This window comes from Agelaius tricolor, unplaced genomic scaffold (genome assembly GCF_023055355.1).
Source record: "Agelaius tricolor isolate 1412-34295 unplaced genomic scaffold, bAgeTri1.0.p SCAF_6, whole genome shotgun sequence".
Lineage (NCBI taxonomy): Eukaryota > Metazoa > Chordata > Aves > Passeriformes > Icteridae > Agelaius > Agelaius tricolor.
Window position 1 is genome coordinate 20,275,500 of NW_027269266.1, and position 26,939 is coordinate 20,302,438.

The 26,939-nt window shown below is 39.2% G+C and overlaps 1 protein-coding gene across 3 annotated transcripts; it reads left to right on the forward strand.

Annotated features, from left to right (window-relative positions):
- Positions 1-5,445: 5,445 nt before the first annotated feature.
- Positions 5,446-26,939, forward strand: STEAP2 (STEAP2 metalloreductase). Of its 3 annotated transcripts, XM_071428961.1 has the most exons (6): positions 5,446-5,616; positions 5,941-6,069; positions 10,232-10,753; positions 12,403-12,930; positions 14,588-14,752; positions 21,043-26,939. In XM_071428961.1, exons 3-6 carry the CDS (start codon positions 10,262-10,264, stop codon positions 21,325-21,327), a joined length of 1,470 nt encoding a protein of 489 aa, XP_071285062.1. In that variant the 5' UTR covers positions 5,446-5,616; positions 5,941-6,069; positions 10,232-10,261; the 3' UTR covers positions 21,328-26,939. The 3 variants fall into 3 exon arrangements, with proteins under 3 accessions (XP_071285062.1, XP_071285061.1, XP_071285063.1); XM_071428960.1 differs by lacking the exon at positions 5,941-6,069 and having other exon boundaries at positions 5,447-5,616; XM_071428962.1 differs by lacking the exons at positions 5,446-5,616; positions 5,941-6,069 and having other exon boundaries at positions 9,876-10,753.

Consider the following 26,939-nt stretch of genomic DNA (forward strand, 5'->3'; position numbering starts at 1 on the left):
GCTGTGTTCAGTTTTGGGCTTATCAGTACAAGAGAGACCTGAAGGTCCTGGGGTGGGTCCAGCAGAGAAGAACAAAGATGACTGGGGGATAGGAGCATCTCTCTTACAAGGAAAGGCTGGGGGAACTGGGCCTGTTCAGCCTTGAGAAGAGACAACTGAGAGGGGACTTCATCCATGCCTGTCAGTATCTGAAGGGAGGGGGTCAAGAGGATGGACCAGGCTCTTCCCAGTGCTTCCAAGCAATAGGACAGGAGGCAACATGCAGAAACTGATGCACAGGAAATTCCACCTGAACACGAGGAAGAACTTCTTTAGTGTGCAGGTGACCGAGCACTGGAACAGATTGTCCAGAAAGGTTGTGGAGTCTCCCGCACTGGAGATATTCAAGAACACAATCCTGTCCCATGTGCTCTAGGATAACCCTGCATGGGTAGGGTGGTTGGACCAGATGACCCACTGTGATCCCTTCCAACCTAAAACATTCTGTGATTTTGATTTTCACTTCTGCCCTCAAGAAAAACCTGTAGTCTGCAGCTTCATGAAGGAAATTTGAAATCAAAGAGCTAAAAAAGTAAAACACACTAGTCTTAGGCTGTCAAATGGTGGCCAAGCCACAGTCCAGCCTATGCTTTCCTCAGCTGCTTTAGTATTCAGGCAAGTATTAGAGTCTTTTGAATAAGTTTTTCAGTTTTGCAATATTCATACTTCACTGGGAAGGAGGGCATGTCTGTTCTTCTTTAGGAAGTCAACTGACTGAAAGCTTTGGTCTGGATGCAATTGTTTGCATTAGAAAAATAATCTACTTTTCCCCTGACTTTAGGTCCAACAGTTATTGCAGCCATAAGACCACACTTTTAGAACCTACTGTCTCATTTTGTAGATATTTTTAAAGATGAGCAGCCACAAATCAAGAAAAAAAATTCTGACCTCTTACATACACCACAAAGCAAATGTTGTTTCAAGAAGAAGTGGAAAGGTCACACGTGACTTTGTTCTTCACATGAAACCAAGAATAAAGGTCCTGAAACCCCTCAACTGGGCATCACAATAGCTATGGAAAACCATAGTCAGAGAAATCTAGGAAAGGTTTCCTTCCTTCCTTCAGTTTCTTTCTGGTGAATAAATTTAATCAGATAGATCATAAAATCAGAAACAATCCTCACTGTTTTTCTTCTTGGATTGCCTTAGAAATAGAAGTGTAAACCCGGATTTTTTTTTCTTGTGTGGGGCAAAAAGGAGGGGAGGACTAATCCTCTACTTTAGGTGAATCACCCTTATTTTGTAATTTCTCTTGGGATGAAAGAGATGCATTGTCTTGTTTCACATGACTTGCCAGTATTTCTCAACTATAGTTTATTAAATGTGCTCTATAAAGGCATTTCTTCTCTTTCCTTCACTCTTTCTCTTTTTTCCCTCTTTTTTCCTTTCCTTTTTCTATACTACATTCTTCTCTCTTTCTCAAAAGAATATCTAAATGGTGTCAGTTTTTTCCGTTAGTGCTTCTTTCCTTGTTTTTGACTACAGAAATTCAGATCCTACGAGGTCTGAAGAAGTAGTGATACCTGGACAGTTACTGAACAAGGGACATCACAAACTGATGAAATCCAACAAGTGAAGGAAGAGACTTTAGTTGAGGTGTTTACCATTCATTTTTGTTCTTCAATTAATTAATAGTAAGGTGGTGGTATTTTTAATAATCTATTTATTTCAACAAAAACACCCCTTTTTTCAAGTAAACAATAACATATCTCTCAGATTCATGCTGTCCTTACAAAGAATGGGGAAGAAGTTTTATTTTTAGAGTAATTGCAGGCTGCCATAAGAAAAAATTAGTTGGTCTAAATGTTCCTGGCTGGGAAACACTGTATTTTTCTGCTAGGTTATAAAATTAGCTGTATTGAGCATAGTATGCCAAAAATTATTCTATTTGGTTTTGTTGCCCCGATAGGAAGCAAAATTTTATGTGTTTGTTTTCATACTCTTGCCACAAGGAAATCCCCAGGGCTTTGCTTTCCCATTGCCAAGAGGAAGAACTAGAATATCTGTTCCATTTACCATTTGGAAAGTCCTTTGTTATGTTCTATCCCTTAAAGGAAGAAATATAATGCTGCCCTGGACTTTGCTAAAAAACAAATAAACACCTGCTAAGAGAAAATAAACTCCTATTTTAACAGATTGTTTAAGATAGTAATTTAACAGGCTACCTGAGAAACACACTGACTATAGATCTTGGTACATAATTTGAGAGAACTGTAACTATCCAATTTCATCCTCTTACTACAGAGACATGATCCAATTTTGCTGAGAGTTTAAGTATATAAAGGTATTTATATACCCTTGCTCTCATGAAAATCTCATGCAAAATAGGGCCCTCTATGCTTTTCCTGTTTGAACAGATCAGTTACACAGCAATGGAAGGAAGGCTGTAGTTGTTTTAGTCCCAATTTCAAACAAGCATTTTCAAATTGCAAAACCTCAAAAAGGTAGAAGGAAAACATAAAAACAAGTTAAATCCATCAAACTGCCTCGATTTTAATTTTTAAATGTACTAGATACCAAGTTAGTGGTGTCTGTCCAACAGCCTGGTAAATGGCCACATCTCAAGAGTTCCCTCATTTACCCCCGTGCCAAAGGCTAAAGTCAGATAGGTTTGCACAGAGCAAGATGAGAAACAACTGGAGAAGAAATTAACAACAAAATGACACTGAATTATATCCATGGGGCTGTGGGTTAGGAATGAAGGACCAGGGTATGAGCTGACACACATTACATAGTGCAGGCTGGAGGACAGAACCTGTGATGCTTTCCCATGAAAATGCAGCTAGAGAGCACTCACAAGGCCAAACAGCTGCTCAAGAAACAGGCAACAAATCATGCATTGTTAGTCACATACCTGTGTAGGAAAAAAGCTCCCTACTTGTTAAAAGAATCAACACAGATAAATTGGTCATCTCCTAAACCAATGGGTGAGTCTTCGGTTCAAGACTTTATGGTGCAATAATGTTTAAAAAATCCCACAGGAAAGCAATGACAAACATTCCAATTTATAGCTTTCTTATTAAGGCTTTAACTCAAATAAATAAAGAATTATAAGACTGTGACTGCCCTGATTTTGTGTGATACATGATCATTTTGAGGCATGTAACTCAAGTGCTCATTTTCATATAAATACTTTTCTGATAACAGGAGTCAAATAAAGTAGCGTATAAAGAGAATCAGCCACAAATAACGCAGGAAAGAACAGTTTGCTCTTTTGTTTTGATATATTTTTTTGGCTGGACTAAAATTTTTGAGCTCATACTATTGTAGCTGTACTGGCTACCAAAAAACAAGCCTGGGATAATGACTTTTGAATCAATTGCAAAGGAGAATATTAGAACAAGAAAATGAAGAGCTGAAATGCCAGTTCTCACCATGGAAAGCACCAATTCAGTTCTGAGTGGTCTGTCAATGGATTCACCTTTTTGGTTTTTTTCTGTGGAGTAGCAACTCAGTCCTCAGTGTCTAGGAGCTGAAAATGCAGTTTGGAAAATCAAGCAATATAATTTCCATGCACCTGTTTACCAAATTAAAAAATACTTTAAAAATATATGTTTTCACCATGAAGAAAATTAATTATTTAATAATTGGGGGGGGGGGGGGGGTAATGAATGGCTTCTGAACTACAACAGAAAAGTGTCAGAGTCATCTTTTCAAATTCTATAGGATGGTTATCATGATTATATGTGGAACCAAATGTTTTTATTGATTGCATGATTAATTTTGCTGAAGTCCTCGGTTAATATGTTATAGAAACAAATCAGTATGCACACACAAAAGATGAAAACTGTCACCTTCAGTGTTTAAGTGTTTATGGCTTCTTTTCAATCACCTGTGCATTCATCAGTTTTTACTGCAACATGAGACACATTTTCATATGGATTGGTCAGTTTGAAATGCATTAAAAACAAAGAATTGAGGGTTATACCTTGTAACATATACAGCATAGCTTAATGAAAGGTAGAATTTATTAGGTAAGTCAGAACATGTTAAAATCCAAAGCTATGCTTTTTCAGGGAAAAGCTCCATTTGTCTTCAACTGGAAATTTCCATGTCAAACAAGATACAATTCAGATCTTGGGGCACAGCTTTGCTTTCATGTGGCTGATCCATCTTTCTTATTTTGAGTAATAATAAATTATTATTACACTGAAATTAGAGGAGAACTCCCACCTCCACAGAGTATACGGGGCACACAGCAAACATGGGGAGTGACCTCCCAGCTAACCAAACCTGGAAAGCTGTTCCGGGCTACAGGGACACCCAACACCCCCTCACAATTAATTTTGCATGAGAAAGGTGGTGAAATGCAGGAATAGGTTGCCCAGAGAGGTGGTGGGTGTCCCATGATTGGAAATATTCAGTCAGGCTGGATGGAGCTCTGAACAACCAGATCTAGTGGAGGATGTTCATGCTCATTGCAAGGGTGTTGGACTCGGTGACCTTTAAGGTTCCCTTCCAACCCTGCGATTCTGTGACATATGATGGTACAGTTCCACAGCCCTGCAGCTGGCACAGGTTGCAGCAGTACCCTTCTGCCAGGAGAGGATAAGGTAAGGCGGCTGGTGACGAGTTCCTGCTGAGGATGGGCCAGCTGCTCACAGCTGCTCCTGTGCCAGCAGCCCCCAGGTCCATCTCTGCCTGTGTTGGGGGCATTGCACAGGCCAGAGGGGCTGGAGCACAGTGGCAGTGGCCAAAGCTGAGGGCACCGCAGGGCCATCCACAGCCCTCTTCCTCTACACCAACCCCCTGTGCCGTCACAGAACACAGAAACACAGAAAAACAGAATTGCTGAAGTTAGAAGGGACCTCTGGAGCTATCTAACCAACACCTGTAAAGGCAGGGTAACCTGGAGCAGTTACCCAGGAAAACATCCAGATGGGTTTTGAATGTCTCCAGAGATGGGCTCCACAACCTCCCTGGGCAGCGAGTTCCAGTGCTCTGCCACTCTCAATGTGCAGTAGTTTTTCCTCGTGTTGAGGTGGAAATTTTTGAGTTTTGGTTTATGGCAATTGCTCCTTGTCCTGTTGCTGGGCACCACTGAAAAGAACCTGGCACCACCCTCTTGACACCTGTCTTTGAGACATTTATATGCATTGATAAGAGTCCCTCTCAGTCTTCTCCACACTAAACAGGCCAACCTCCCGCAGTCTCTGCTCGTAAGAGAGATGCTCCAGATCTCTCACCATCTTTGTTGTGTCCCTTGGACCCTCTCCTGTACTTTTTCTTGCACTGATGAGCCCAGAATGGTCTCAGCACTCCAGAGGCCGCCTCACCAGGGCCGAATACAGGGGTAAGACCACCTGCTGGCCACACGCTTCCCGATGCACCCCAGGCTACCACTGGCCCTCCTGACCGCACGGACACACTGCCGGCTCCTGATCAGCTATCACCCACCAAGGCTCCCACGTCCCCCGGAGCCGCCCGGCCGGGGTGGCGGTGGCGGCGGTGGCGGAGCGGCCGCAGGGGGCGGACCGCAGCGGCAGGACAGGCGCCGCCTCCCCGCCCGCCCGGCACTGCGGGCCCGAGTGCGAGGAGGAGCGGCGGCGGCGCGGTGCTCCTGGCGGGCGGGCGGAGGTGAGCGGCGCTGGGGCCGGGCTGGGGCGGGACGGGCCCCATCCCTGCCGGGCGCTCCTGGGCGCAGCCGCCGCCCGCGGGGCTCTCCTGTTGCCCATCGCGGCGGCTGCGCCGCGGCTGCCCCGGTCTCCGGGCGGGCTCTGGCGGTGCCGGCGCCCCACGGAGCGCTGCGGCCCGGCCTCGGGCAAACGCGGGGGCGCTCCGGTACCTGGCGGGGCCGCCGAGCCCCCGCCCCGCGGCAGGCGGGCCTGGCAGCGCTGCCCCGGCCGTGCCCGGCGGGCGGCGGGGCCGCCGCTCCTGTCACGGGCGGTGTTGTCGTTGCAGCTGGAGATGCCGGCCCGGACCGGGGCCCCGCCGAGCTGCTCCGGGCTGGATCTCCGCTCCGCGCTGCCGCCCAGGGGGCACCGGCCCGCGCCCGGCCTCCCGCCAGCCCCGCGCCTCAGCCCGCGCCCCGTAAGTGCCCGCCCGAGCGGGGCTCACACACGCACGGCCCGGCTTGCCTTGGTGCGGTTTCCTCCTCCCGTAGTTACTTTTCCCGAAGCAGTTTTTCACGTGTGTCACCATCTGGCTGACATAGCTCTGTGATGTTCTGTTAGCTAATTTAAGAGCATATGTCAAATCTATGTCGCTTTTATTATTTTTTGTAACTCTGGAATGAGTTAGTTCATAAAAGCAAGTTGGTTTTGTTGAAATTTCTTCCTGAACAACCCACCTCGGCTGCTTCTTATCATCTGCTTCCCATTTATTTACTAATGGATTGCACAATAACTTGATGAAAAATCTGTCCAGGGGCTGAAGTTAGGCTAACAAGTCTTTGTTTTCCTTAGTCGTCCTCCCTTCTTTAAGCAATATGTGCTAGTCTGCCTGTCTTGTCATCTCTTTACTTCTGAAGATGTCACTTTGGTCAGCATTTTAAGCCTCAAGGGCTGATTTCATAATTGTCTGCTGACTTGAAAATCTTTATCTTATCTTTAACTTTATCCTTTACTCTTAAATTACCGTTCCCACTTTGACCTCACCGTCTCCCTGTAGAAGGAATTTCTTTAAATACCTATTCACAGTTAACTTTTATGCTGAAGGCTGAAATAAAGAAGACGTTTAGCAAGAGTATGAGTTGTAACTTGTTCCTTTTCCTGTGAAGTTATAAACTTTGCCTTCTGTCTTTTGTCTTTTTATTGTATTTATGGAACTTTTACTTGTTGCCATTTATCTTCTTCACTAGTTACAAACTCACTTCTGTACCATCCTTGTTCTGATTTTATCCCTACATGATGGCACTGTTTCTTTGTCTTTTTATAGTGCTCCTTAGCCATGCACACAACATTTTATTTTTTTAATCTTGTGTGATTTTCCAGGTCAGGAAAGCTCTCCTGTTGCAGTTATACACTATTGCCTCTGAATTGCAGTTGTGCATTTAATATAGTCCCTTTCAGTAACTGCTAGCACTCTGCTTTTGTACATCTCTTGGATTACTTGTCTAAAAGTCGTGTCAGCCTGTGTCCTGAGGGTTTTCTATGAAGTCTGTTAGTTTGATTCTCTTACTTGCACTGTATTTTCTTTAGAACAGGCAGTGGGAAGCTTTGGCCAGCAGGCCAAATTCAGCTCACCAGAGCAATTCATCATCCAAGTCCTGTGTGCCCACTCTCCCCAAGATCCTTTGGACTAAAACTGAAAGTAGGCTGCGGCATGGTTAAATGGTGCTGGTAGCCCATTTCCTTATGGTGGTTCCCTTTCAATCTCAGTTTTGCAACACATCCTGGTTACATGGTAAGAAACTGAAATGGGCTGCTGTAATCACATGGTGAAAGCATACATGTTCTGTCATATCCAGTTACCTCTCTTATCTCGTTAGATATTCTCATGTTCCTGGATGCAAACCCATCCTGATACAGGAAATACTGGTAGTTTGGTCATGTGTTAAATACGTTTCAGGTCACATGGTAAGGAAAAAGTCAATGCTTTTTTTTGAGTGCATGCAGAAAAATCTTTGTGCTCTGCCAGAAGGATTCACTGTTATAATCTTCTTTGAATACTAACTTTGTGGTCACTTTCACATATTTCTTTCTGTCTTTAACTTCTGAGTCCAGTTTTGGTGAGTTTGTACCTTCTAGTCAAAGCTGAAATGAAAAATGCCCATTCTTCTAGTAGCTTCCTCTAATTTCTGGAACAGAAAGCTGCTTTTAATTGTGGGGGGTTGTTCACCACACATGCTGTATTACTAGCCAATGGCTGGTTAATGTCCCCCACTGATGATTAACTACCATCATATCAGCTCTTGGACGGTAGCTCAGGAAAAGGTTCTGTGTGGTCTGTTGTTGATTGCTCCCAAGACAGCAACCTTGTGGTTTCTTTTTGCTCCTTCTTAGCCTGCCTCTCCTCATTGCTTCCTAATTTCCAGACTTTATTCCTGTTCTACAATTATATTGGCTTTGCCTGGCAAGACTTTGGTAGCAGGATGGGGAGGAGTGCTGTAGGGGCGGTTTCTGTGAGAAGCTGCAGGAATCCTTCCCTGTGTCTAATGGGGCCAGTGTCAGCTGGGTCTGGGGTGGACCATGGCTCACCAGGGCCCAGCCCATCAGCTGTTACCTCTCAGGTAACATAGGTAAGAAGAGGAAAAAAGTAATTGCAGTGCAGAACAGAGGATGACAACACATGAGAGAAACAACTCATGTAGACACCAAGGCCAGTGAAGAAGAAGAAGGAGGTGCCCTGAGCACTGGATTAGACATTCCCCTGCAGCCTGTGGTGCAGGCCATGGTGAGGCAGCTGTCCCTCTGCAGCCCATGAGGTTCATGGTAGAGCAGAGATCCACCTGCAGCCCACGGAGGAGCCCCACACCAGTATACATGGATGCCTGAGAGGAGGCTGTGACCCCATGGGAAGGGGTGGAGCAGGCTCCTGGCATGGACCTGTAGAGAGAGGAGCCCACATTGGAGCAGGTTTCCTGGTAGGGCTTGTGACCCCATGGGGACCCACACTGCAGCAGCCTGTTCCTGAAGGATTGCACTCTGTGGAAGGGACCCTCACTGGAGGAGCCTGTGAACTGTAGCCTGTGAGAAGGACTCACACTAGAGAAGGATGTAGAGACTCCACTATGGGAGGAACCTCATGCTGGTGCAGAAGAAGGTCTTCTCTGCTGAGGAGGAAGCAGCAGCAGAAACAGCATGTGATGAACTGACCATAGCATCCATTCCCTGTCTCCCTGTGCTGCACAGGGGGAGCCGGCAGAGAATTGGGAATAAAGTTAAGCCCAGGGAGAAGTTTACTGGGGTGAGGGGAAGGTGTTTCTTTAGGATTTGTTTTACTTCTCATTGCCCTGCTCTGATTTTGATTGGTAATAAAGTCAGTTAATTTTCCCAAGCATAGTCTGGTTTGCCTCTGGTGGTAACTGGTGAGTGATCTCTCCCTATCCTTATCTCAGCTCATGAGCTTTCTGTGGTATTTTCTCTCCTCAGCCCAGCTGAGGAGGAGTGATAGAGCAGCACCTTTTTGGACACCTGGCCTCCAGCCAGAGTCAAGCCCCGCCAGTGATGCAGAACCACCTAGGTTGTAACTGTGGTTTCGTGTGCAGACTTCTCTCCTGAGCGTTGTTTTGTTGGTTTTTAATGTCTTTCTTAGAGCTTTAATGCAGTTCTGTGGCCAAGGATATAATAGTATTTATTTTATTTTCCTGTGAGCCTTAGCTTCTGTTCTTCTTCAAAACATCCCTTACTACACTGAATTTCAGTCCTAAAATTATCTTCCCTTTTATTATTGGGTGAAATCTGGCTATTCCTGCTTTCTCTGGAAGGCTGTCCCGTGTGTTTGTCTCCAGGATTTATTTTACTTGCCTGGATAGAAAATTGTGTTAAGAATATTTGTGACTCATGGCCTTGAATCCTTTACCCTTGCATCCACAATTAATCCTTATACATCCATGGCCAGACCAAGCAGTCTGACCTAGAAATGTCATTAGTGATCTCACAACTAGGTCTTGATAAATTTCTTTGTTGTTTCTGCCATTGGATCCACATGGGCAGCCCATTTTCCAGCTGACAGGTGAGTGTGTCAGATGGATGTTTGTCATGATGTCATGACATTTGGATCTTTGAGACTTTTGCATCTCCTCCTTCGTGGCCAGGAGAGGATATCACAAGAATAACCTGCATAAACTTTTAATGGAATTCAGCTTCCATGTACTCACTGATCTCATGCTGATCACAGCCCAATGCTCTCTACATTCTACTATTTGCCAATTTTCTTTACCTGTTTCTACTCATTATTCTATTTACCATTAGTTTCAGGAGTACAAAGTTACACTGTGGTCCAGTATTCCAGGGCAGTGGAAGATAAGAAATAGAAGATGAAAAAATGGTTTTGCACTTAAGTAACTATTATTGAAGTGCTGAAGTGTTGCTTATTTCTCCTTCTATTGGTGACATATTGCAAGACAAAATTGAGTAGCATATACTTGATTAAGTAAAAAAATATAATATGAAACTTAGAACCAAAGATTTTGCTTCCAGAGGTGTTAATGGATTTTGAGGTCTCATAAACTTGTATGATGCTGATTTTTCCTTCTTTTGTTTTTTCTTTTTTCTTTTCCTCTCTTTCCTTTTTTTTTTTTTCCCTACAGAAATCATTGTAGGTTTGGTGTCTTGGAAGCATGGAAACAATCTCTATGATGGGGAGTCCCAAGAACCTCAATGAAACTTTTCTACCAAATGCTGCCAATGGCATCAAGGATGCCAGTAAGGTCACGATAGGCATCATTGGAAGTGGAGACTTCGCTAAGTCATTGACAATCAGACTCATCAGATGTGGGTACCACGTGGTCGTAGGGAGCAGAAACCCTAAACATGCTGCTGACTTCTTTCCCCATGTGGTTGATGTCACTCACCATGAAGATGCAGTGGCTAAAACAAACATCATTTTTGTAGCCATACACAGAGAACATTACACCTCTTTGTGGGATCTCAAACATTTACTTGCTGGTAAAATTCTGATTGATGTCAGCAATAATACAAGAGTAGACCAATATCCAGACTCCAATGCAGAGTATTTGGCATCACTTTTTCCCGATTCCCTAATTGTCAAAGGATTCAATGTCATTTCAGCTTGGTCACTACAGTTAGGACCAAAAGATGCCAGCAGACAGGTAAATGTTTTTATTTGTATTAATTAAACTTATTTGTAAGATGAAAATGACAGGAACTGAGTGTAACAGTCAGAACTCATGAAATTTACATTCCCTGAGTTAACATGCCTAAAATGTTGGACCTTTAGTTTACATTTTAGTAGCCAATAAAACCCTCAGAGTTTAGTTCATCCCACTGTAAGACAAATAAAGTAAATGGTCCAGTTTTTTCCCTGTGTTGCCTGTTTGTTTTTAAAGACTGCAGAGGAAATGTGAATACTAGCTTAGAATAAACAACTGGTCTTTGGGTGACTACAGACTGAGGAGAAGAGTGGAGTCTTAATTTCCATAGGAAATACATTCATGTGTTTCCTTATGCTTTATACAAGGGTAGAGACAGTCTTTTCCAGTGCATTTAGGGGCTGCATTGGGGTGAACTATTGAAAGAGATGCACAGAAATCTCCGGTCCCAATCCCAGAGGTCAAGAATCAGCTGTTCTAAAAGTGCTTGCATTTAATGTAGCAGCAAAGTGATTGAAAGAAATTATCTAGCTCTTAGAGTGTCCCAAAATCATAAATATAGGAACAGAAGGAGGCACATATGTTTCTAAGTGATCATTCATTTGATCCAGGGCTGCTTGGGAACATCATGTTCAAAGTCCTTCCCAGTATGTTCTGAAATCCATCCTGCATATAGAAAATGCACCTTTATGTTTTTCATGTTTTGCTGAAGTGATGTAAAGGATTTATACCTGTGCAAGCATCCAGTCCTTCACAGCTTTATGAAATCTGAGAAATACATAATAAATAACATGATTTAACATGACTGCTGGAGACTAAATTCAGTTTTCTGGCACTTCAGGTAGATTTAAATGGAATACAATTGATATGGAATTAGCATAATCTAAAAAATAACTTCACCATACTTCTTTCATTCCCTTTCAGAATAGCACAATACTAATTCACTTCAGTCAAAACAGATCATATTTGCTTCAATGCAGATGGTCAGCAAATAGTGTTGGGCAAACTATAGCCCATTGTAAATTTTAATGGAACCTTGAAGTACTTTGTAGCAGTACACTTCTTTGTCTGTGTAAAAAACTGGCCTTTAGAATAAGTTATTTGGCTGCTTGTTTTTGTCTTTTCTGTTAAATACTCAAATCTGAAATCTGTGGAAATCTGGGTTGTGAAATAACGCTAAAATTGTTACCCACTGAGAGATTACACAGATCGCTGCTTCTCAGTCTGTGGATGCTAAAGTTGTTTAAGGGTCATTGTTCAAGATTCCTGTATTTTTGAGAGATTTTGGATTTTCTTAAATGCTTTTAGCTGTAGCTTCAAGTTAGTCCAGTCCTGTAGACATTTCGGTATGACAGGTTTCAGTGTACAGATTACCAAGACATTCCCTATTATTAAATCCAAGAAAAAGCCAATTTTGTTTTGATTACTCTGTTACTAAGTCAAAGTGCATGTTTGCACTTTGGCTAGATTTTTATGTGATTTTATTGTCACATCGGTAATATAAGCTGGGATAAAGTGTACAGTTTTAGCAGTTGTGATGTAGTTTTGATTTTGAAGCCCTTAAGGTTTTTGGTGGATTTTGCTGTTTTTTTGTTTACCTTTGAATCTTTTTCTCTGACTACAGACAGTTCCCTTGACTCTCCCAACAGGTCTATATATGCAGTAACAATGTTCAGGCTCGCCATCAAGTTATTGAGCTTGCCCGTCAGCTCAGTTTCATTCCCATTGATTTGGGGGCACTGTCATCTTCAAGGGAGATTGAAAACCTGCCTCTGCGCCTGTTCACCCTGTGGAAGGGGCCTGTACTCATTGCCATTAGCCTGGCAACATTTTTCTTCATCTATTCCTTTGTCAGAGATGTCATCCATCCCTACATGAGAAATCAGCAGAGTGACTTTTACAAGATTCCCATTGAGATTGTCAACAAGACCTTGCCAATTGTTGCTATCACTTTGCTTTCTCTAGTATATTTATCAGGACTTATTGCAGCTGCTTATCAGCTTTACTATGGCACTAAGTACCGGCGCTTTCCTCCTTGGCTGGACAGCTGGCTCCAGTGTCGGAAGCAGCTTGGACTGCTCAGTTTTTTCTTTGCCACAGTGCACGTGGTGTACAGCCTCTGCTTGCCTATGAGGAGATCAGAGAGGTACTTGTTCCTCAACATGGCATACCAACAGGTAAGACAGTCTTTAGTTCAATAAGCCAAAAATGCCTTGGCTGGGTGCATATGGCTCCTGAATATAGTAATTGGGTTTTTCTTAATCTGTTCTACTGCTTTTGGCACGATAGTTATGGGTTATCGTATGCGTAGGTGGTGCCAGAGAAAGAGACTAAAAGAATATCTGTGCATTTTGCTCACCTTGTGGGTCAATCTGCAGTCAAGTTTATGTGGCAGGGGGAATCAAGGACGTGTCCTACTGAAATCAAGGACATGTCCCACTCAAATTCCTGATAGCAATATACACAATAAGAATGTAGGATAGACAGGATAAGAGCAACAGCAGGAAGATTCTGAGGTATGTTTCTTTCTATGTATACTTAACACATCGGGGAAGTTTCATAAGTGCATTTACAAATATGAAAAATATAAGGACAAATACTGTAATCATACTTACAGATGCTTCTGTGTTCCAAAAAGGAAAAAAAGATGCTGATATTTTGTAACATTTTGGACCAATGCTGAAAACACTTTATTCTTTTAAAATTCCGTGGACATCATCTATTGCACACAATAGAAATTGACTCATAGTTTCCAGGAACAATTGATCTTGCATAATCCTGAAACGTTCTCCAACAAATCTGTCATCTCTAAGAAGAGGGTCTGATGCTGCTGTCTGTCAGGGAGACAGCTTATTGTAACCTTTAAAGTGGCAGAAAAGCAGCATTGCCCAAAAAACAGCATTGCCATTCACCACATAAAATCTGTAGCAAAGAGAGAAATGATAAAACAGAAAGGAAGACCAAATAAGGAAATAAAATAAAATGTAACAGATTTACAGGGAGCATTGCAAACTCCAAAAGAGTTCAAAAACTGAACTTAGGGGAAGGGCAAAACTGTAATAGGCAGCATGAAACCGTAATTCACACTTAAAATTAGTAATGCTAAAGGATTCACTGGTACATTTACTAAGAAATTATCTTAGTTTTAATGATACTGTAAAACTTTCACTTGCTAATATTTCTGGTGCACCTTTTTTAAGACATGTCATATTGCAATAGTTAACCTGGAAGTGGAAAAAAGAATTGAATATCTAAGTTTCATAGTTGTTAAGGTCCTGAATTGTTTCTTTTTTTCTGGTAAAACTCTCCACAAGAACCATCTTGGAAAAATCTGATGGCAATAGTGAAAGAGAGAAGCAAGCCTGGACTCAGCATAGAAAAGCTGAAGGAAATTATGCTAAGTTATTTCTAAATGTAATTAAAAAATCTAAAATCTAATTTCCAAACTAAAAAGAAATTGCAGGTTTATCCAACTTATGTTACAGAATTTAAGTTTGCAGAGTCTGAAGAACACAGCTCCTCTTCTACAGTGTATAAGAATGTGCAGAATTACCTGATTTTATGACAGTATTGTTGTAAATGGTATATAATGTTACATGTTCTTTTAGCATCTCATCTAAAATTTCCATGTTTAGTATATTTTTAATCTAGCAAAAGCCAATACCAGCAGTAAGGAAATAGTTGTTTTTCTCCAAGGCATGAGGAAACCTCTGAAATATTTGACTGCATTTTATAGTTGTCCCGTGACTGTGAACTTTAGGTCAACAAAATTACTTCTGTTGGTATTTTTAATATTCTTTAGAATAAAGTTCATCCTTTCTGCTCTTTCATCAGGTTCATGCAAATGTTGAAAATTCTTGGAATGAGGAAGAAGTGTGGCGAATTGAAATGTATATCTCCTTTGGAATAATGAGTCTTGGATTGCTTTCCTTGCTGGCAGTAACTTCCATCCCTTCAGTAAACAGTGCCTTAAACTGGAGGGAGTTCAGTTTTATTCAGGTGTGTTACTTTTTTAATAAGGGGGTTTTGGTGTTAACAAGAATTCCTTAATCACAGTCATGATCAACATCATAAAAAAAAGCTCCTTGCAATGTGACAAGAGCCTTTTTTCCTCTGCCTCTGGTAATTCAATAAAAACAATTACTCAGTAAATATGTTACCATGAAGACACATTAAGCATTTCATGAGTGTAGAACAGGACTTTTTATTTTACACTTCTTGATCTTAAATAACCAACATAGCTAAGACCAAATGATCACTAATCTATTCATTTTCTGTTCTTAGAACTTCTTGCTAAATTCAAATTAGATAAATTTGGACAAACCTGCTAAATGCAGTGATACTGATGAGATACTTGTATAGGTAGATGCACACAGCTATTAAAACTGAAGACTTAATCTGCCCTGAAAGATTTTTATTGCACAATCCTCTGACAGCCATGGTGCCATTGCTTAAGTTTTACTTCTCATCCACTGTGGGACTTGACACAGCTCTCAACTGCATTGTTCCCATTAGCTGAAAATACCCACTAGTAAAATATGGAGCATTGCTTATTAAAATCAGAGGCTTTTTTTTCAAGGCCCTGGCACACCATCTGCTGCCTTCCTTCCTCAGGTAAATACCTAGAACATGCAAATCTAACCGGCATAAAATACTGAGAAACACAGGCTTTAATGAACAGCTCAGTGCTTGCTCTTACACATAACTGCCAGTAGTTCTAGGAAGCAGTCAGGTATAAGAAATTTTATTAGGATTCAGTTGGGTGAAAATTCCTAAGTGTGCACAGTTTTTGGGTTTGTTATGTTTTGTTTTCTGACTTTGGCTTTAGTACTGTAGTCTTAGCTCAGTCTTTTCTGATGAACATTTTTTTCAGCTTAGCCTAATAATATTGCTTAATTCTGAGTCCTGTTCATTTCAGAATGTGGGCGCTGACTTTAAAGTTCAGGGCTTGGGTTGCACTTCATAATTTACAGATATTTTTGAAGAGAATGGTGGGGAACACTTCAAAGGCTGTAGTTGTTTGGCGTCTGTCTGTGATGTCTTTTCTTTTCCTTCTGATTTCCATTACTGGAAAACTGCAGGTAGACCTACAAAAAGTTTGCTGAAAAGTTTTTCAAAGTGGAGTTACCCTGATAGAATTGTTTATTCACAGTCATGGCTTTAAACCTTCAGAGAGACTAAAACCTCAAGTGTATTGTTACAATATCTCTGCCATCTGGATTTCTCTGTGTGGGGACAGTAGTACTGCTGTTGGGTGATATAAAACATCAGTGCAAAAGGGAAAAATATGTATTCACTTGTGAGTGAGATGATTCCTTTATCCAGTAATAACTTCCAGCCACAAAACCACCATTTTTGTCTTATTTTTCCTTACTCATATTTCGAAAATTCATGCTTGTGTGACTGAGTCAAAACCCATACAATAATCACAATGATGTATCTAGAACTGCATATTTACTGCAGTTATTTCCACTGTAAATTAAGTCAAAATAGTTCCAAATCTAAATAATTATGAACTTTAATGACCCATCTGTCAGTATTTTGAGGAAGTTGTTTGGGAATAATTTGTTTGCTCGGGATGTATGTTACAGTTCATACTGTATTATGTGCAGAAGATAACTGGTATTGGTAATGAACTAATTCATTAATCACAAAAGTATTGAACTACTAAAAAATTTCTTAAAGTTAGTGAGTATTTACTTTGTCATTAATTCTCAGGATGTATGTTATTCTCCATTTAGTTACTTGTCAAAAAAAAATCTTCTTGATTTGTTCAATCAGAAGACAGACTTAAAGTGATTGCTTACTAGAGTAAAAGGAGTCTGTATTTCTGTATAATTTTCACTGTCCCCAGTATGCAAGGAGAACAGATAAAACATTATAATACTTACTCTCTTTTATGTTTTTCTTCTACTGAACTTCATTTCAGTGAAGGAAAATTAAACTTAAATTTCTCAATCTTTTCTGTGTCAGGGGGATAAACAGCAGAACTACTAACCTATCATCCCATTGCTGCTTTTCTTTTCAGTTGGGAAAAGCAGTATGTCTCTAGCTTTAGTCCTGAATCTCAGATGATTTGCCACAACAGCTGCTGGACTTGTTTCACATCTGACAGATGAAGAATCAGTCGGTCAGCAAACTCAGTGTCCCAGCTCAACACTTCCCACTGAGAACAGCACATTCTTGCTTGCTCATCTTAGAAAATGTAGTTTCATCAAAATAGGGGTGTGGCCTCTTCTAAATAGTTTTACCACGAGAACATAGTCTTGAATCCTACTAGGAAAATCTGAGTTTATTAAAATGTACAGTATAGACTAGCCTTGTTCCAGTAGAAGAAGCCCTAAGCAGCATCTCCCCAGTCTACAGCAGTTCAATGAGTCTTCAAACACAGTCTTCCTAATACTCTAAAGAGTCACCAGTTGTCAGTAGTTTTGCACAGAATTGCTGTCTTTGATGTCCCAAAGTCTTTTGGAGATGCCTCCATCTTACCTAGCCTGGTTTCAAACACAGGTGTCAGCAGCTCCAAAAATCCCAGCCTGCGTCATCAAGGGAAAAGGACTTTGAGAGGACAAGTAGTGCAGGCTTCACTCATAGTACACATATGAACAACGTGAGATATGAGAAGGTTTAATAGTGCAAAAGGAAATTACTGTGTCAGTCCTAGAAAGAGCTAAGAGACCAGCAGAAAAGAGGAATTGTTACAGTACAGAGTTGACCACTGTACAAAACAAAGGTTTGATTACTTCATCATGATTTGGAGAGAAACACTCATAACATCCAGATAGAGGAGCCACAGAATGAGACAGTGATGAAGTTTTCTCAGTAGGAGATCCTGGATGACTGAAACTTAGTGTGAAACTTTGCAGTCACGTTAACATAACCCAGAGCTGAAGTTTACTGAGAAAAGCAGCAGGGAAGAAAGCTGCGGCTGATAAACTAATGCATCAATTTTCTTAAATGCCACTTCAGTATTCTTCTTTTTCTCATCTAAATATATTGGATAAGGAGCAAAGGAAGACATGGGCAAGAAATAGAAAAGAATTCGTATTTTGTCAGAGCAGGCAGAATAAACAGCTTAAACCAACACACTGTAAACAGAAAAAAAAGACATTTATTGAAACCAGTCTTTGACTGTTCACATAAAATACAAGGAAATGGAGAGTGTTGTCTGCAAGCTATCCTGCACTTGGTCCTTCAGTCTAGTGAGGAAAGTTAAACTGTAAATATATAATGTAAATATATAATGTAATGACTGCTGTTTTTGTTTTCCAGTCTAAAACTTCAAGTCCAAATTCCATCATTTAAAGTGTCAATGGACAGAGCAGATTGGTTTGAAAGCTGAGCTTCATGTTTTTTTAGCAAAAAACAACACAAATCTGCCATTTGAGTGGTAGGAAGCTGACTTTTTTGTAGATACTCCTTATCTCTGCTAGCCCAATCCTAAAGTTTTTTGCAGGCAGTGTAAAATATTTCTCATGCATACACTTTGAGAAAGGCTGCTGCGACTTAGTTCTCCCACAGTAATAGGGTACTTTCTCCCCAGAGTAAGGTAGACTAAGGCCTGAGTATTTAGCAAGTTTGTGGGTAAGATTCCAGTCAGAAGTTACTACAAAGAGTTTTTAAGTTTAGCAATAGCTGTTACACAGAGAATCTGAAGTATATCTTGCATAAATGTTGAATTTAGAAAATACCTTTTGTATATATAAATTGCTTGGAACTACTCGACCATTGTGAATGTGGAAATTCCTGAAGCAGATTTGCCTCACAGCACATTTTGTCTCTAAATAGGTTCATCTTGCTGGTAACATTTTAAGGTTTTTTCTCTTTCATCTTTCCTGCTCCATTAAGTTTTGTTGGTTCCTTTCTCAAACAATACCAGTTTGTCCAATTTATCAGTAGCCTTGGCTGGAAATCTCCTGTATTGGCTAAAAGCTGACTTTGATCAGGAAGGAAAAGAAACAAAACAGGGAGGACTTAGAGAAAAGCTAAAAGATTTGGGAGTCCATAGGAAATGTGCTAATCTATTACTCAGCTTTCAGGGAACATAGTATTATGGAAGATAAGAAAACAAAGCAGTCAAAGATACTCTTCCACTTTTCCCAGCAGCCATCCTAAAGCCCAGGCAGAGGGTTGCCAGGAATTACAACTGATTTTTCTGCTCACTGTACTGTTCGGTGTGAATTTACCAGTGAAGAAACAGTATTTCTTCTTGCTGCTTTCAGAAGTCCTCTACTCTTAAAGTAATTATCATCTGGAGTCTGGTAATGGTAATTAAGAGCCCAGTTGATGAACATAGCTGACATTGGTAGCTGACAGAAGCTACAGCAATGTCTTTGTTAGTTTTAGATGTGTGGTTGAAATTGAGCAGTACACACTAGCACATGCTCTACCAACACTTCAGAGAAGCATATGGCAACTCTTCACAGGGCAAGAAAAAAAAGAACTTAATAAAACTGCATCATGTGTTTTTCTTGTCCTTTTGTTGTTAGTTTAAAATATACTGGATGTACTTCTTAGTTTCCATTTTGACCATTAGATAGACATATATAGATGTCTCAAAACTATAGCTTGCAAATGGAATTAAAATAAGCACTAAAATAAAATAATTGGGAATGAATGTATAATATTTCCCTTCTGTTTGTATTTTCAAGAATTGTTATATTTCTCATCAGTAATCCTGATGAAGAAATGAGGGATATGATTCACTTGTGCCCTTCTCCCTGCTGCCAGTAATGTAACAATGAATTCAGGACAGTCATACCAACAAAAATCTGCAACAACATATTATAACACCAGGTTTGACTGTATTGTTTGCTGTCCAAATTTCTTACCAGAAGTTCCGTTCAAATACCACATACCCTATTTTCATATCCTCGAGTGTTTGTCTAAATGTTCTGTTTACTATGGGATATTTTGGGAACAATTGTTTTTTTTTAAGAAAAAGTATGCAGCATATATAAAGATTAACAAAATGGCCCTGAAACCATTGGCAAAAAAATACATAAATATTGGAAAGTCAAAAAACAGGGTAGCGGTCCCAAGAAATTAACAGAAATATTTTCTTTTTATACCATTATACCTGTGAATCCTTGCAATTAACAGAAATATTTTCTTTTTATACCATTATACCTGTGAATCCCTGTAAATAGTATTAGCTCAGACATTCTTCTTGCTTTAGAAGCTGCTTAATCTTGAAGTAGAAGGAATTAATTATTTTACTACCTATTATGGACCCTTGGGCTGCATTTTTCTTTGCTTGTCTGTTTGCTGGAATTAGACCATACCTTGGTAGCCAGTTTCCTTTCTTAATGCTTGTTCTCTGTTTCAATGATTTTCTACAAATGTTTCCCAGCCAAGTTAGTCATTACATCAGTTTTGACCAGAAAGAGTTATCCTTCATTTGATCACCACCAGAGATCAAAGCATAGTAGTCTTCTTCAGTCATGGTTTGGGAAAGTTAAGTTGATGCGTTGTGAAATCTGCAAAGCATTACAGCTACAGGGTCCTTAAAAAGGTGGATTCACAGAACTGCTGAGTGATCCCTGTTATCACCACATTCTGTGGCAAGCTCTAGATTTATGTGCTGAGAGGTCCTTCCTCTGCAGGCTGCTGTGGGAACCCTCTCTTTTTTATCCAGCTCTGCTGGTTTATGGTAGACTGCAGCACTGCTTTGTGCTATTATGGCCAAGCCCTGCAGTTCAGATATTCCCATTAAACAGTCAGCAACAACTGAGGGAGAAGGTAAGGGATGGTTTATGCTAACATCAGACAAGTGGATGTAGGCCTTTGTGAGGCAGAAGTAAGCTGTGTATCTCAAAGTGATAAAAATATGCAAGTTTAGGCCCAAATCTCTTCCAACAGAATTCAATTGTTCCATAATAAGGAATCTTGGAAGTGATCTATCCTCATAATTAAGAATTAGGAAACTTAATTTCCAGTCACAATGGATGTTGTTCTAGTAACTACTCTGGAATTGTTTCTTATTGGCATACCTATCCTGAAGTTGGCTTCCATTACTTAGAATTTGGGCAACATCATTTCAGCTTTGACTAAGGCCTGTAGATGTTAGCAAAGGTACTCTGTAAATCAGTGCTCAGTTCAGTCAGTAAGTTTCAGAATGGTAACTTAAAACCATATATTGCTAACTTAATGTAGTGAATAGGTAAGAGATCTTAACTTGGTGTCTAATAGAAATGTTAAAATAATCCAAATAACGTATTAGAACTGTCAGGTGAAGGACCAAGTGCTATTATATCTTTTTATTTTTCCTGTTTTCTCTTTCTTCACAGTCTACACTTGGATACATTGCTCTGCTTATAAGTACCTTCCATGTACTGATTTATGGATGGAAGAGAGCTTTTGAAGAAGAGTATTACAGATTTTATACACCACCAAATTTTGTTCTTGCCCTTGTTCTGCCTTCCATTGTAATTGTAGGTAAGATCATCTTACTTTTGCCATGTGTAAGTAGGAAACTGAGGAGAATTCGAAGAGGATGGGAGAAAAGCCATGTTATAGAAGAAGTAAGTGGGTCTGTTCCACATCTCTCCCCAGAAAGGATAACTGTAATGTGATGATATTTGTTAACACTGTTGTACATGCTTGGGCTTTGGGTTTTTTTGTCTGTGTCAAATAAACTTGCATTTTTAGGAGTTTAGTTAAGTAGGAGTCTTTGTAAAGTCTCTTGCTTGACATATAGTACAAGCTCTTAACCAAACTATGAGAAGTTTATAACTAGAAGACAACTATTTCTGATAACTACAAAAATATTTTTGTTTTAGATTACAGAGGGCAGATGATTATGAAATAAAAAAAATAATGTTCCTTTGCACAGTTATATCACAAAAATATTTTATTAGAACCAGGCTTTACAGACATTTTTTGCCTTAGAGGATATGTGTTAGAGTGCTGCTTATTAATATGACATTTTCTGGGCAGTGTTTTTTCTATTAAAACCACATTTCTGGATTAATGAGTTCAGAATATAAAGTAAATTATTTAGGAGATAACTAGGGTTTGAAAGAAATTAATTTGTAATGATCACAGAATCACAGAATGGTTTGAGTTGGAAGGGACCTTACAGATCAGTAAATTCCAATGCCCCTGTCATGGGCCTTGACAACTTTCACTAGACCAAGTTACTCAAAGCCCCATCCACCCTGGCTTTGAACACTTCCAGGGATCGGGCATCCACAACTTCTCTGGACACCCTCTGCTAGTGCCTCACCACCCTCATAAAGATTTTCCTCCAAAAATCTAAATCTAAACTCAATCTAAACTGACTCTCATTTAGTTTATAGCCATTCCCCCTTGTCCTGTCACTACATGCCATTGCCCTCTCCAGCTCTCTTGTAGGCTCCCTTCAGGAACTGGAAAGCTGCAGTCAGGTCACCCCTAAGCCATCCCTTCCAGGCTGCACAAACCCAATTCTCTCCCCCTTTCCTCACAGGAGAGGCTCCCCAGCCCTCTGACCATCTCAGTGGCCCTGCTCTGGACCCCAGCAGGTCCCTGTCCTTCCTGTGCTGCACCCCAGAGCTGGGTGCCGTGTTCCAGGTGGGGTCTCTGTCCCCAGAGCAGAGCAGAGGGACAAAACCTCCCTGTCCTGCTGCCCAGGCTGCTCTTGGTGCAGCCCAGTGCAGGTTTGGCTCTCTGGGCTGTGAGTGCCCATGGCTGGGTCAGGTTCAGCCTCTCCTCCACCAGCACCCCCAGGTCCCTCTGGGCAGGGCTGCTCTCAATCCCTTCATCCCCAGCCTGGATGGATACTGGGGACTACCCCAGGCCAGGGGCAGCACCTTGCACTTGGTCAAGTGTATTGCACATGTACAGTATATTTATTTGTGTGTGGTTTTACACCATTACATGATTGGAATATGCAAATCCAGTCTCAATAATGGTGTGACATCTTGTAAGCAAAGGGTACTGTACTAAACTTTTTTTTTCAAAGTATTAAGTAGGATTTTAGACCTTTGGCATCTCTTTATTTCCATACATCATATAATGAAGATTCAAAACAGTGCTATACATTTATAGAAAGATACGTGTGTAAACTAGTTTTTGATTTTTTAATGACTTTGAAATATGTGGAGATATTTTAAAACAAAAAGAAAAGCTGACAATTCAGCAACAATAAAAATCCATTCCCACTGTGAAACTTCCAATATATTGGAAGCATCACAATACTCATATTCTGTACGTGTCTACACTGGAGTTTAAGTTATTATATATGAATTTCCCAGAATGTGTCTTAAATTCTTAGTATCTTTTTGTGCAAATCCAATCTTCTATTTTTATATAAAGGTCTAACTTTTACAAGTGTCTCTGGGATATGCCTGAAGTTTTGAGAAACCAAATTATTATTTTACTTAAAAATCTCTTAAACCCTGACATTTGCATTTGCTGTTGGATTCTAAATAATGTTCACAATTGCTTATTACTACTGCTGTGTCAGTAGTAATTACTCTTCTCTAACAAAACAACCAAACTCAACTCATACCTTCAGGCTGCTACTGCTTAATTAGCAGAACTTCTATTTCAGTGAATCAGATTGTGTATTTGGTTCTAATTTTCTTGTATTAAATTACATTTTTTCTTATCTATATTTGCACTGTTTAAAATCTCTAATTTTCTTAGCTGAACCTTCTCTTATTATTTATTGCTTTGATAGAATTTGTCCTATCATGTATCAGAAATATATAGAATTAAGCTTGAATTTATCCTTAAACATCACTGGTCCCGTAAATCTCATTATCTCTGCTTGTAATGAAATTCACAGAAAAGAAGATTCTAGAATCAAACTCTGCCCCCAGTTATGCCAACCTAAGCCTAAAGAATTCATGTTAGTTGTTCTTAAATTAATTTAAAATCCAAAATATCTACAACTATTTTATTTTTATTCTAGTATCCAAATTCCCCAGACTTACACATCAACCCTGTGTATATTCTGGGTTTGTTGCAAAATGAGAGATAGTTGAACTTCCTTTCATTTTAAGCATGTTCAAATCTAGAGATGAAAAATAAAATACTTTAATGATGTTTTTTCATCATTAAAGTATTTTTATATGTCTTTAGACATGTTTTGTATTGAATAAGAGGCCAGTGGATTCTTGGAAAGGGAGGTTTGTGAATACATTGTTTGAAAAATACAGCTGTTATATGGGTCAACAGATATTTGATACTTTATTTTAGTTCACAAATTTTCAATTTCAAGTAGTTGGAAAGCTCAGATTTATCCTCCTTTTTAAGCTTTGGTGAGGAGTCAGTTGGAAGGAAAATAATTAATTTTATTTCACTATTTTTGGAAAAATAAATTATAATAACAGCAGTAATTGGTCAGGCTAAGGTCTTTGAGAGTTGTCTCCAGTAGCTGACAAGTGGTAGATGCTTCTAAAAAGAAAGCAAGTGTCCAGTGATTTTTTTTCCTAACACAACTTCTCAACCTCTTAGAAATCAATTATTTTGGATTTATTCGAGACAGGTGCTGCCTCTGGATTACTGTATTCAATAGCTACATTCTCAAAAAATTTATCAAGCATTTTAGAAATATGAAACTCTCCTATTTTTGAACAGAAAAATAAGGAAGGAAAAAAAGGTTCAATAAATCTATCAAATAAATAAATAAATATTTGTATTCTTTCTTTTTTCCAAAACCAAATAAGTTTGTTTCAGGGTATTTATTTTATTGTTCCTCCTCCAATATACAGCTATTTCAGTGAGACTGGTGATGATATACAAGTACAATACTTTTTTACCAAACATTCTAGACATTAACTGAAAACCCTGTTGCTGCTGGAGACAGACAGGAGCCTAAACTACTACAAATGAGATTTTCACATAAAAATGAGGAACAAGTAACAATTACAACTTCTAACCTAACTTTGTCTGTAATGGCATTCCAAAAGGTGTATATTTCTTAAAAGGCTTGCAGAATTGATTGTCCTGGACTGTTTCCTATTTCATTAATGCAGAGTGAAACCACACAAACTTGAAGCATTGTACTTCATTCCTTTAAATAAAATTAGCTTTTAAAATCTTAGATAATAAATCTTGGATAATTTTAATGGGATAAATACCACTCTATGTTCTACCCCAGTCCTGCATGGGAAACCTAACTAAAATCACTAGAATGGGCTGGTATAACTGAGAGTAGAATTTCATACCTCTGAACAGATTTAGGCAGAAAGTATTACCATTGACAATCTGACTACATTTAAAAATTAAATATGCTGCTATTATTTTACAGTAATTTTACATTTCTGTGGAATATGTGGTTGACATTCACATTCCCTACAATTATTTAATTATTTTCATACAATAGTGATAATGTTGCAGAACCATGATATTGTACTAACTGAAAATTACTGTCAAAGGCCATAGATACTGTACTGTAATGCATCCACTGACAGTATATACAGAAATGTTTTGGCCCTCTTTCCTATGCAAAAAGTTACTTCATCATTAAATTTATTCAACAGTGATTAAACTGCTACATTATAAATTGCCAAAGATGTCTGGAGAGAGTAATGATGAGTCATTCTTATTTTAAAATTGTGTGTAGAAACTTAAAAATGTGTTTTAATTTTATATGTTACTTGAAAGGTTGAAATATTGAAGTATTAATAAATAGACAATATTTTTAGATCAACTATATGAAGGCATTTTGTGAAATATTTGTGCTACAAAAGTGACACATGGTTTCCTGTTAGGCCATGTATTTACTTCTAACTGGAATAGCATGTTGACTTGTTATTTAATATTTTGTAGTGTTCTTTAAGGACCAATTTGCTCTAACAAGACACTGTTAAAACTGAAGGTAAACAAGACTCATGCATTTAGCAAACTTTATATCCAGCATATGTTTAGTCCCACAAGGGATCTTATTCATCTGACCAAACACATTGATTTCTATAAACTCACCATAGGCTTCTCATTGGAAAAATACCTGAGGCTAATTGTTTAGTTTAGATTGCCTAAATATAAACAACTAAATTCATTTAGACATCTTAGTTACTTAGGAGAATAAATACATATTTTGGGGAATAGTCTGCTATAAAATTATTTTTGTGTAGCTTTATATAAATTCCTTAACTGCCTAATGAAAATAAGTAATGATATAAGCCTAATTTATCTTAATTATTGTACAGTTTAAAAAATAGAGCTTAATATGTGATACAGAATTGTAAACATATTATAAAATGGAGACTTCTATGTATTTAGCAACAGGTTATTTGTTTTCCATGGATATTGTGTTCTTTCTTAACACTGTCTAAAACAGTTCTATCATAGGTTCCATGTGTCTTTAATTTTGTCTTAAAATTCTCTTAGCTGTTGCAACTACGTACAAGTTAATTAAGTGCACATGTTCTTGAATTATTTAGAGTTTTTGAGTTATTTAGAGATTAATTATTTTGTAATTGTTTTGCAAGTTCTTTAGCTTGTGGTAATGGTTACTGTGAATTGTTGCCACATTTAATTCTTTGTTCCAACATTGTAAATTATATGATATGCCAAGAATATTTTTATTTGGCATTAATTGCCTATAAATTGGTGTGTCTCTATGTTTGTGTCTGTATGGTATTAGCTGCCCAACTGGCATTAAAGGAAATAGTTCATTAATATAAGGCAATGAGTTCCCCAGTGGCAATAAATTTCACAGGTATGAATACAGATAGGAAACAGCTTTCCTCTGAAAGTTAGATGTATCAGGTGCATAAAAACTAGATAGATTGAATTTTTCAGTGTTAATATTTTCACATATGCAGTGGTAATGAATGCATATGCATAGTTCCTTGCAGACAGTGCATCTCCTAATACACAAGGTTTTGAATTCTTGGCTGTTCATCCTGTAGTATTTTCTGTCAATATAATGAATAATGTTGCAGTACTGATATTGTATCACCATATGATACTGCTTGAATTAATTAGATTACAGCCTTTAAAATAGGTGACACATTTAACTGACTTAACAATGATCTCTGTCATTATATATTGTTTCTCATGCCTTGTTGGCAGTGTCTTAAAGTAAGCATAATATGTCTCCCATGTGTAATATTCTCTTTGTAGTTGTGTTTGTCAGACTGTTTGTGCTGTCTCTCTGAACAGGGCTATTATAAATTATTAGTAATGCTCTTATCTATTTTTCCACAGACTGTGTTTTACACAAAAATCAATAAAAAATCAGTGTAAGGTA